This window comes from Leuresthes tenuis, unplaced genomic scaffold (assembly GCF_036924035.1).
Source record: "Leuresthes tenuis unplaced genomic scaffold, fLeuTen1.0.hap1 SCAF_12, whole genome shotgun sequence".
NCBI classification, from domain to species: Eukaryota; Metazoa; Chordata; class Actinopteri; order Atheriniformes; family Atherinopsidae; genus Leuresthes; species Leuresthes tenuis.
In genome coordinates, this window is record NW_027325366.1 from 33,299,537 (window position 1) to 33,312,200 (window position 12,664).

Genomic DNA, 12,664 nt, shown 5'->3' on the forward strand with positions numbered 1-12,664 from the left:
GAACCTTTTCCCACTTTGTTTCCTTCTGCCAACACTTAAAGCCGTTCTGACTCTGAGGAAACCAGGTGATGCAGAGTTCCAGCTGTTATTTTGTCCCATTCCTCCTTAAACAGGTCTTAAGGTGTGCAGCAGTGCGGGGGGGTGGTTGTATGGGTTGATTTTCAGCCTTTACTCATTCTGTCAACCCCATAAACTGACTAAACTGATCAGTTTTACATGTTATAACATTCCTAAAAGGCTTAAAATAACTTTTACAGCCACAAATTGGAAAAACTTGGGATAGTTTTCTGCAAAAACAGATGAAGAAAACAGTTATTTTGATGTTTTCTCTTACTTTTACTTCCTGTCAGACAGTCTGAACTCAACAGATTTCCTGTTCAGCTTCATTTAATCTGTGAACAAACATCATTTCTACACCTCAGACCTGCAGCATCCCATAAAGTCAGTGAACCTTTTCCCACTTTGTTTCCTTCTGCCAACACTTAAAGCCGTTCTGACTCTGAGGAAACCAGGTGATGCAGAGTTCCAGCTGTTATTCTGTCCCATTCTTCCTTAAACAGGTCTTAAGGTGCAGCAGTGCGGGGGGGTGGTTGTTTCTCTGCTGGGGACAGGTCAGGACTGCAGGCAGCCAGTCCAGCACCCGTACCTCTTCTTCCTCAGCCAGGCCTTTGGACTGTGGCAGAATGTGGTTTTCCATGGTCTGCTTGAACAATGCTGGGACGTCCCAGGAAAAGATGTGGCCTTGAAGGCAGCATATGTTGCTGTAAAATCTCAGTGAGCTTTTCTGCATTAATGCTGCCGTCACAGAAGTGGAAATGAGCTTTGCCCCCTGATCCAACCCCATACCATCACAGAGCCTGGCTGCAGGGACTGGCTGCTGACAGCAGGCTGGATGCTGCTTTTGCTCTTTGCTCCATTTCTTCCAACAAAGATGTGGAATACTGATGGGTCTGACCACAGCACACGTTTCCACCGTGTGACGGTCCATCCCAGACGCCTCCGAGCCCAGAGAAGTGGACGAGGTTAACATCAGGCTTCTTTCCTGCACAGTAAAGCTTGTGAATGGAACTCTGTATTGTGGTGCTGGACAAAGGTTTCCACAGTAATCCCTTGTCCATGTGCTTCTATCAGCTGCTGATGAAGGACGGTTCTTGATGCAGCGTCTGAGGGGTCAGAGGTCACGGGGTCCAGCTTAGGCTTGCTCCCTCGTCCTTTACACTGAAACTCCTCCAGATTCCCTGAATGCTTTAATGATATTCTGCTCTGTAGAGGCAGAAATATGCAGATCCCTTCCAGTCTTTCTCTGAGGAACTTTGTTTTAAACTCAAACTGGAGCTCCTCTGAACATCTTTGCTGCTCAGACTGTCATGGAGTCTGCTTTAGGACCAGATCAGGGTTAAAATCAGCTGTTTGAAAGCTCTTTTCTTTCCCCTGTTTCCTGGAATGTTTTCCATACTAAAAGCTGAATAAATCAATCTGTCTCAACTCGTTTGACTAAGAGTGTAACCCAACTTACACGTTAACATTTTTCAGCAAAGACGGAGTTTCTCTACATCAATGACCTCCTTTAACTTGTATGGAAGCTGCTTTTTGCATTAAACTTTTCTTACTAACAAACAAAATGAAGCTGATGACGCTAAACATTACATTCTTTGGGTTTAAAGACATAAAAGTCCAATTAAATGGAAGAATCTCATATCTTTTTCCTTTTTGGGGGTTTGTAGAATTACTGTAAAACAACGAAAGATTTAATGGTGCAAACGTCTGATTAGTTGAAGCATTTATTAAAAGAGGAAAAGGTTTGTGTTTGCAGCCGACTTGTTTTCTGATATTATGAGGATTTGTCGCTCCAGACGGGGTAAGAGGATTGAACTCAGAGGATATTTTAAGCTAATTCTCTCTCTGTGGGATCATGCAGCTGCATTCAGGGGGCAAAAGGACACATTTTAGCGTCTGAGCCTCAGCCGGCGCAGCATCAGTCTGGCGTGGAGTCCACACCAGACAGCTTTCTTCTTCTCCAGCCTGTTTACCTGAAGCCTGGACCTCCATGATGTACTGGTGCAGGTCTTGACCCTGCTGCATCACTTCGTAGGTCATGTTGTTCATGGCTGCCTTCCTCTCGGCGTGGCGTTTCAGCCGCTGCTCTGCCAGGCCGATGTCCTCAGCGCCGCCAGAGGAGGCGCCGCTGCCCCCGCTGCTGCTGCCGCTGCTGCCTCCCGAGCGGCTGGCGTCGCTCAGCTGCCGCGACAGATCCTCGTTCCAGGCGTCCAACTCCGCCGTGACCTGCCGGAGCAGAAGGAGGCGTGATCACAGACGCCAGAGGCGGTTTCTGGCCGTCAGCTGCAGAGTGTGCCCTGACCTCTATGGTGTACTGCTCGAAGATGCGCAGCTGCAGGAAAATGTCCAGCTTGATTTTCCGTTCGTGGAACAGCTCCTCCATCTGGCCCTGGGCCTCGTCCAGCTGCTGCAGCACCCCCTGGATGTGAGCGATGGAACTGCAGTGTGGCGTCTTGTTGGTGGACATGGCTGCATCTCTGAGAAAACAGGTGACAAACATCACATTAAGGAGCTAAACCCGAGCCCCCCCCACACAACTTACATTGTTTCATGATTTAAACTCTTAAATATGACTTTTCAATGACATTCTGAGTATTAATGTTACATCCTGAGCTGCTGAATTCATCCTTATCTCTCTGTGTTTCAGACACTCGGCAGAGTTTCCCCCTCAAACTCTAGGAGAACATTTCGGTGGCTACCTGAGCTGCTGAATTCATCCTTATCTCTCTGTGTTTCAGACACTCGGCAGAGTTTTCCCCCTCAAACTCTAGGAGAACATTTCGGTGGCTACCTGAGCTGCTGCATTAATTCCTCCCCCTCTTTAATCACATTGAGCGTCGCCTCCAGCGTGGCCGTCTGCTGCTGCTGAAACTGTTGGATCAGAGTCTGAACCGAGTCCACCGAGTCGCAGGCAACATCGTCCAGCAGCTGCTTCTGTAGCTCCTCCATCCAGGACCACAGCTGGACACAAACATTCAGTTATTATGTTATGTTCATGCATTTAGCAGAAGCTTCTATCCAAAGGGACTTACAGGTAGGCAGGTAGTAAGGGGGCCTTGCCTAAGGAGCCCTACTGGAGGTAATACCTTTCATGCAGGGGATTTGAACCTTTCCCACAAGAAAGGTGGCAATAATACCACTAAACTATCCAGTCCATCCAGAAGTTATCGAAGCAACTCCACCGCTGTGATTTACTGCGTATTAATCAGTCTAATCAATAAAGCTGCACCCACCTCCTTGGTGTGTGTGTGGAAGGAAACAGACATGTCGAGCAGCAGCTTCCTGTGTTCAACCCGCCGCACAAAGTCCTGGATTCGCACCTCCAGGTGTCTGGCTGCTTTGTAGATTTCCTCTGGGTCACATTCTCCGGTTTGAGCCAGCTGCTCGGCCGCCTCCAGCAGCTTGTCTGCGTTGGTGTACGTGTTCTGAAAGGTGGAGGAGCAGCCGTCAGCAGCAGCATCTAATTTACCTCACAGAGCATCATCGTGTTCGGCTGCTGGCAGATCAGACCAGAGGCGGCAGTCAAAGCAATTTAGATTTTACAGGAATAATGAAGACATGCGAGAACATTCAGACACACGGTGAAGACGTAAAACCTGCTTCTATCAGACCGAAGCACACATTTAGCTCCCGAACGGTGATAAATCCGGAGAGCATGCAAAAACAGGCCATTTATTGTCAGAACACATTTTTAAAAACAGATACGATTATCAGCTAATCCTGACAAAAGTGTGGTTTTATCTTTTTTAACTGAAGTTTATAAATAACTGGGTGAATATAGCTCAAGTCAAGGCATTCATGGCACAAACCGATCAGGTTTCAGAGCCAATCGCATGAGTAAAAAACTAAAATTATCTCCGGAGTTCCACAAGGTTCAATCCAAGGACCTCAAGGTTTTATCCAAGGACCTCAAGGTTCTATCCAAGGACCTCAAGCTTCAATCCAAGGACCTCAAGGTTCAATCCAAGGACCTCAAGCTTCAATCCAAGAACCTCAAGGTTCAATCCAAGGACCTCAAGCTTCAATCCAAGGACCTCAAGGTTCAATCCAAGGACCTCAAAGTTCAATCCAAGGACCTCAAGCTTCAATCCAAGGACCTCAAGGTTCTATCCAAGGACCTCAAGCTTCAATCCAAGGACCTCAAGCTTCAATCCAAGGACCTCAAGGTTCAATCCAAGGACCTCCATGTTCAATCCAAGGACCTCAAGGTTCAATCCAAGGACCTCAAGCTTCAATCCAAGGACCTCAAGGTTCAATCCAAGGACCTCAAGGTTCAATCCAAGGACCTCAAGGTTCAATCCAAGGACCTCCATGTTCAATCCAAGGACCTCAAGGTTCAATCCAAGGACCTCAAGCTTCAATCCAAGGACCTCAAGGTTCAATCCAAGGACCTCAAGCTTCAATCCAAGGACCTCAAGCTTCAATCCAAGGACCTCAAAGTTCAATCCAAGGACCTCAAAGTTCAATCCAAGGACCTCCATGTTCAATCCAAGGACCTCAAGCTTCAATCCAAGGACCTCCAAGTTCAATCCAAGGACCTCAAGCTTCAATCCAAGGACCTCAAGCTTCAATCCAAGGACCTCAAAGTTCAATCCAAGGACCTCAAGGTTCAATCCAAGGACCTCAAAGTTCAATCCAAGGACCTCAAAGTTCAATCCAAGGACCTCAAGCTTCAATCCAAGGACCTCCATGTTCTATCCAAGGACCTGAAGCTTCAATCCAAGGACCTGAAGCTTCAATCCAAGGACCTCAAGCTTCAATCCAAGGACCTCCATGTTCAATCCAAGGACCTCAAGCTTCAATCCAAGGACCTCAAGCTTCAATCCAAGGACCTCAAGGTTCAATCCAAGGACCTCAAGCTTCAATCCAAGGACCTCAAGGTTCAATCCAAGGACCTCAAGCTTCAATCCAAGGACTTCAAGTTTCAATCCAAGGACCTCAAAGTTCAATCCAAGGACCTCAAGGTTCAATCCAAGGACCTCAAGGTTCAATCCAAGGACCTCAAGGTTCAATCCAAGGACTTCAAGGTTCAATCCAAGGACCTCAAGGTTCAATCCAAGGACCTCAAGGTTCAATCCAAGGACCTCAAGCTTCAATCCAAGGACCTCAATGTTCAATCCAAGGACCTCAATGTTCAATCCAAGGACCTCAAGCTTCAATCCAAGGACCTCAAGCTTCAATCCAAGGACCTCAAGCTTCAATCCAAGGACGTCAAAGTTCAATCCAAGGACCTCAAGCTTCAATCCAAGGACCTCAAGCTTCAATTAAAGGACCTCAAGGTTCAATCCAAGGACCTCAAAGTTCAATCCAAGGACCTCAAAGTTCAATCCAAGGACCTCAAGTTTCAATCCAAGGACCTCAAGCTTCAATCCAAGGACCTCAAAGTTCAATCCAAGGACCTCAAGCTTCAATCCAAGGACCTCAAGCTTCAATCCAAGGACCTCAAGCTTCAATCCAAGGACCTCAAGCTTCAATCCAAGGACCTCAAAGTTCAATCCAAGGACCTCAAGCTTCAATCCAAGGACCTCAAAGTTCAATCCAAGGACCTCAAGCTTCAATCCAAGGACCTCAAAGTTCAATCCAAGGACCTCAAGCTTCAATCCAAGGACCTCGAAGTTCAATCCAAGGACCTCAAAGTTCAATCCAAGGACCTCAAAGTTCAATCCAAGGACCTCAAGCTTCAATTAAAGGACCTCAAAGTTCAATTCAAGGACCTCAAGCTTCAATCCAAGGACCTCAAGCTTCAATCCAAGGACGTCAAAGTTCAATCCAAGGACCTCAAGCTTCAATCCAAGGACCTCAAGCTTCAATTAAAGGACCTCAAAGTTCAATTCAAGGACCTCAAGCTTCAATCCAAGGACCTCAAGCTTCAATCCAAGGACGTAAAAGTTCAATCCAAGGACCTCAAGCTTCAATCCAAGGACCTCAAGCTTCAATTAAAGGACCTCAAAGTTCAATTCAAGGACCTCAAGCTTCAATCCAAGGACCTCAAGCTTCAATCCAAGTCCTCTTTAATCTTAAATGCTTTTATTATCCACATTTTTTCCAACCTGGCCATTTTTTTTACCTTTTAGTATGATATGAGTACTAATCAAAGTTCTTAAAATTAAACCCATTTTATTTTCTTTAGGCATATTCAACCCAAATACAAATGCACTTTGTGCATTTTATTGACATAAAACTACTCTTAGTGCAACATATTGTTTTAACATTTTAACTTTCAAAAAGACGTTGCAGAAAAATGAAGCTCCTGTCACACTGGTATCGGTTCTGTAGTATCGTAGACTTATAGATTATATAGATATATAGATTATATAGACATATAGATTATATAGACATATAGATTATATAGATATATAGATTATATAGATATATAGATTATATAGACATATAGATTATATAGATATATAGATTATATAGATATATAGATGTACCTAATTGGTCAAAAAGACAATTGACAAGAAATTTGTTCCCTTTTGGCATCGCCACCGTTGTCTCTCATTTGGACTCTAACCTCAGTTTTAGACTTATAGACATATAGATTATATAGATTATATAGATATATAACCTCAGTTTTAAAAATTAGATTATAAACATCACAATAATCTTGTAAATCAAACCATTTATTTCTCAAAAATGTGTTCCTGCATTATATGACGTTATATTTTCAGGCTTTCAGTTTGACTTCTTACACTCATTACTGTGACCAGGAGTGATTTCTTTGGTCCTGTATCAACACAGAATTATCTTCCCTAATAGTCCATAAAGCACTCAGCTGTTTGGCTCACAGTCAATCACCTGATCGGGCCATTCAGGTCAGAGCTTTTCTAGCTGCTCCCACATCCAGGTGTTCTGAGGTCTCTTCAGCTAATGTGGTCTGGAACCAGCTTTCTGTGAGCTCAGATCATATTTATGTGTGTTTGATTTACTTTTTGTAGACTGCTGTGTGTGAAAAGTGCATTTAAATGAATTAGCATTAGCTGCAGAACCCAATTAAGACTTTGTTTCCTGCTCTGATTGAGCGACAGGACTAATTCAGTGAAATCTATACCTACATGCCACCAGATTACACAAATTCTGGCCAAAAACACAGTCGGATCATTGTGTATTAATTCCAGTTCCTGTAAATCAGCAGCTAACATTTTTTTGTTCAATAAATCCACAAAAAGGGACATAATCCTGCTTAAATACTTAAGCTCTGCAGTCATCGGGAGGATAAAAAATGGATTAGTGTCTGTCTACTCGAGTAAATATGAGAGATTATCTGGAGTATGTCACTTCAGGAAATATAATACACCTGAGATGTTTTTCACTGGCCGCAGGAGAGAGGCACAAGAGGAGGAAAACGTGCTCTGATTTGAGTTATTCTACAGCCTAACAGTGAGGATATTTCACAGATTAATCAGGCTTTTTAATCCTTTGATGCACAACTGGATCGGTTCAGGGTGAGGATTACGGGAGAAAGATGACGGGAGAGCAGAAAAGTCCCTTTAATAATAATAATAAAGAAAAGACACTTTAATAATAATAATAAAGAAAAGTCCCTTTAATAAAGAACTTGACTTTCTAACAATATACAAGAATAAATCAATTAAATGAAGTAGAAAAACTGGCAGGTTTGTAGATGTGAGCAACTGAAAAAATAAGTAATAAACCAATTAAATTCAATTAAAACTATACTGAAAAACAAAAGGCTCTATACACACCTATATTTAACTGCAATAATTACATATTAATTTCCTGACATGTACCTTTAATATCTGTTAAAATGATTAATGTTAAGTTTTACCAGCTGAACATAACAAATCGCAGAGTTTCTGACCTAAATAACTGAGTTTTAATCCTAATCCAGAGGGCAAACATCACAAAGCCACACAGCTACTCTGTGAGATTAGCACACACTCTTTAACAGGATTATTCCTCCACTGACCGGTGCAGTTAATGACTTATTAATTGTTGGGGTTCAGATTGGCTCCAGTCTTACATTAGAAAAACTTTAACCGTGCACATTGTTCAGAAAGCTTTTCAGCAACGTGCACAGGTGTGAAGACAAAACTGATACAACACAAGCTTTTACTGAGGAGAAGGAGAACTTCTATAGTTTATCAGTAAATCAGAAACTGTTGAAAAATGTGTTCCTGCAAAATAAATAAATTCACATTTAATCGCTGTCCACCTTGTTTTTATTCTTTCGGCTGTTACTGGCGTCTTCTTCTTCTTTTAATCTCAAATCAAAGTCCTGACTGTTTAGCTCGTGCTCGAGTTAAATTAATCACACATGAAGGAATGATGGGATGAATCTCATCATCAGGGTGTGTGTTAGACCAGGAGTCGACTTGCTTTGGATTAAGGATGCATGTTTGTTACATCTGCATCACACATCTGCATCACACATCTGCATCACACATCTGCATCACACATCTGCATCACACATCTGCATCTGCTGCAGGATGCAGGTGAACAAGCAACACTACGTGTTTGCAAGCTGCAAAGAAGAGAACAGAACAGAATAGAATAGAACAGAATAAAACAGAATAAAACAGAATAAAATAAAATAAAATAAAATAAAATAGAATAGAACAGAATAGAACAGAATAGAACAGAACAGAACAGAACAGAATAGAATAGAATAAAACAGAATAAAACAAAATAAAATAAAATCAAATAGAATAGAACAGAATAGAACAGAATAGAACAGAACAGAACAGAATAGAATAGAATAGAATAGAATAGAATAGAATAGAATAGAATAGAATAGAATAGAATAGAAAAGAAAAGAAAAGAATAGAAGTACTTTATTCATCCCAAACTGGGAAATTACTTCCTGCTGGTAAGTGAAATCTTCACAGGCAAGTATGAGACTAATTACACTCATGATGAAGCTAGATGCTAACGCCAATGTTGGATTAAAAAGCAACTGTATACCTGGCCTTAGTCTTTAAATCGATTCAAATTGGACAAACATATGTTAAAAGTGATCATCTGCTGTCTGCTGGCACCACTGAGACCATCAGTCTGTGTCTATTTAAAAGCTGCAGATGGTTCAATGATCCCCATCAAATGAGATTTTGGTTCCCCGTCTTTGGTTATTCCCTAAAGTAATGTAGAAAAGGACTCCCACACCCATCCATTACTCCAGTTCTTACTAGACTTTAAAGCAAATGAAATCAGACAACTGACAACTTGAGTGGAGACGAGCATCAAACCGATGCTGTGTGACTCTGTGAGTGTGCAGAGAAGCAGAGAAGCTGCAGTTTAAACCTTCCCTGAACACTTCAACATGTGTCTTTGTTTGCAGCTTTATGAGTAAAACCTCGGCTCCTCTGTTCCTCACATGAAGGACTGCAGCGGTGAAATGAAGAGCATCTCCTGCAGATCTTTCAGGACGGCCTTGTGACCATACATGGTCATGCACAGGCCCGTCTTCATGCCTCCTGCCACCAGGCACGCTGCTTTTCATAATTTGGGATTAATCAGGGCAGATTACTAACAGATGTGTGCAAACCCAGCAAATAAACATTCAATTAAAAAGAAAAAAGCCTTTTCACGGCATGCTTTGTTGGGCCTTCTGAGCCAAAACTCTGAACTCACATCCAGCCGTAAGAGACTCACCTGAGCGACGTCCTCGAAGTCGTCGTGTCTTTTCTGCAGGGCTCGGGCTCTGTGGAGGGATTTCCCAACACCTGTGTGTTTGCTGAGGAAAGCCTCACCGTGGTTTTCTATCCAGTCCATCACCTGAAGGAGACAGAACATAGTTAAAATGTCCTCTAACTCACCAGGTGAAGCTCCTGTTCTGAGCAGAAACAGGGTCCCAGAGCTCATGAATGAAGAATGAAGCAGAGGAAACCTTCACAGTGTGAGTGGGAAATGTAGGTCAGAGCAGCTGAAAAGAACAGGAGGTGTTCTGGGCCCGTAAAATGCTGTTAGCTGAGTAGAAAACTGCCTTCGTTCACCTGACCTGTTCTAACCACAAACATCTTGATCTTTAACACACATTTACCTCCCGATAACCAGTCATGAACATCTGGAGCTGCACAGTTCTCAAGAAGATCTTTAATCTTAATTCAATATTAGGAATTTCTAAATAAATTCCAAACTGAAACAACACAGCTGGGAGGGAAAAGGGGCTCATCGACATCACCGCCAAAGGATTCAATCCTGAGCAGGTCGTGACTGAGATTTACGTCCTTTAATGAATGTGTAACAGGTCCGTTTTACTGGTGTTCCACACAGTTTACACACAGTTTACCAAGCTGTGTTAAAGGCTCCAAACAGCAAACTCGAGAATAATAAGAAATAGTTTAATTAGGAAGCGGCTGAGGTTCAGTTTCTTTGTTTGTTGTGGTTTTAGAGGTTTGAATTTCTCAGAACAAAGTTAGATTTAACAAACACTGGAATCAGTGAGCCTCCATCAGTGTTTCAGTTACACTCCCCTGTAGCTAGGATTAGGGTTAGCAAGCAACACCTGTTAGCTCCTTTGTGCTAAAGCTAACGTACAAAAGGATCAAAAGGATCTGGGAAGATGTGGCGACAACACACTGTTGGTCCTTCAGAAGCCATCTTTGCTCCGGTTCTGTCAGAAAGCTTTTACTTTCCTGTTAGCCTTTTAGCCTGTTAGCCTTTTAGCACAATTAGCAGCATGTGACGCTAAATCTGTAGATTTACTGCCGGTGAGTAAAAGTTTCAACAGTGTTGGAACAATAACTGTGGAGAACATTTTACAACGAAGCAGAAAACAAACACCGTGCAGGTAAAGTAATGATGGCTTCTGTGACTCAGAGTATGTGATATATTACATGTGTTTCAGCCAAAGAGAGACAGTATTGGTCAGAGTGTCTTTTAGCACGTCTCTGACTGACAGCTGATCTGCACCTGCTCTGTTTGTATGCCTCAGCATCACCAAACAGCAGAGTTATAGCTCCTTACAGGCACCATCAGACCAGCATCCAGCCTGTTTCTGGGACTGTTAGCGGCTGCTGGACGCTGTGTTCACCTGCAGGACTGAACGGGAGCAGCGAAGCCTCAGCTCAGACGGCTCAAACTAAACTTCTATGAGGTCAAAGATGAGCTGAAGATCATTTTTATGAATCCTGATGACTCATTATCCATCACAAATGCACATTTTGCATCAGTTTCTTTGCCATAAAGCAGATTGAGCTGCAGGTTTCTCCCCCAGCGACCCCCTGACCATCACACCTCCAGCGTATTTCTACGTCACCACGTTTCGGGGGAACATTGCGGCCCCAAAGGAGCAGAGTGACCCGATGATGTCAGCGTGTTGTCAGGAGTCCAGCTGCAGAGGGCTCAGTGTGAGCTAACAGCATGCACACACTGCAGCTGGACTCTCTTTGTTACCTCACAGTGCCAAATAAAACGACAGCGTGCACGTTATGCGTTCTGTCTCGGCCTCTCCAGGGTCACATACATCCTGCAGCATAACAGCTCTGGCTGGAATAACGAGGATTTCATTGATTTATGCACTTTTGGTACAAAGTTACTCTCTCACTAAGAGTCTTGTCTCACTTTCTGTGCATGTCTCTCGTCCTCTTTGTGTCTCTCTGGGGTCTCATAGAAAGTGAAGCATGACAAGTAGAACTGGCAAAGCTCAGCTGATGTGATCTCGGCTTCAGTCTTTGGCTTTGTCTCTTAAAAACACTCCCTCTGGGGCCTCATAATAATGTCTGCAGGGCGCCAAAATCAGAGCAGTCATCTTGAAATTTGCAGTCTGATGCCCTCGTTCTGCCTCCCAAACTCCATTCATACATAGAACAAACACACGGTGACGGTCCGTGCTGCAGAAAAAGCTGGAAATAAAAACTACAGGAACACTAAATCATTTTTCAGGCACTTCAACAGGCTGGACCGACATGAACCTCCAACAACTGCATGACAAAATATCTTCATTTCATGGTGAAGAACGAGTTCATTTAAATCTGAGATGGGAGCTGAAAACTCCTGCCATCGAGCTTAAAACCATGTAATGTTAGCAGCTTCAGTCTGTTTACAAGGCTGGACTATAATTAAAATACAACACAGAGCAGTTATTTAAAGCTCACATTTAACCAACGGATGAAGAAAAGACAGGGAGAGGTTCGCCACTCTGAGAGAATGTGTGAGCAAACAGAGAGAAGCAACAAGGCTGAAAGAAACTGTTCAGAAAGCGCTGAATTCAAATCAGACGTGATTCTGTCGTGAAATCGGTGCATGAAAAGCATCCGCAGTTCATCAATGATTCCACACAGAACCCAACGTCAGCTGCCATCCAGACGGGTTTCTCAGAGAAGGTTCTGCTATTTAAACCCCATTCTGCACATATTACAGCAGCATCGTGGTAATAACTAAATGTGACATATTCAGTAAAACTCCTTCTTCCTGTTCCTGGGAGCATATATCAGAGCAGGTGTAAAACTTCCCAAAACACAACCCTGGTATTTATTTAGGTCCCCTTTGTTGGAAAGTTCCTCATTTAACGAGCCGTTCTGATTCCTTAAGTTGACTCCGCCTCCTCTGCTAAGCCCCGCCCACTCACATCCACCCTGCTGGACGGATGAAGCCAGCTTCTGGTGGAAATGTTCTGCTGTCAGCTGCACTGAGGAGCATGCATCTT

General features: G+C 43.3%; 1 protein-coding gene across 2 annotated transcripts in view; it reads right to left on the reverse strand.

Annotated features, from left to right (window-relative positions):
- Positions 1–12,664, reverse strand: part of kalrna (kalirin RhoGEF kinase a) — a 149,455-nt gene that overhangs the window by 69,841 nt on the left and 66,950 nt on the right. For both annotated transcript variants that reach the window (XM_072397581.1, XM_072397582.1), the window contains exons 14-18: positions 9,670–9,792; positions 3,291–3,482; positions 2,849–3,018; positions 2,360–2,534; positions 2,031–2,283 (exon numbers count right to left, since the gene is read on the reverse strand). In XM_072397581.1, the coding sequence (XP_072253682.1) occupies positions 2,031–2,283; positions 2,360–2,534; positions 2,849–3,018; positions 3,291–3,482; positions 9,670–9,792 (913 nt within the window). The remainder of the gene's footprint in view (positions 1–2,030; positions 2,284–2,359; positions 2,535–2,848; positions 3,019–3,290; positions 3,483–9,669; positions 9,793–12,664) is intronic.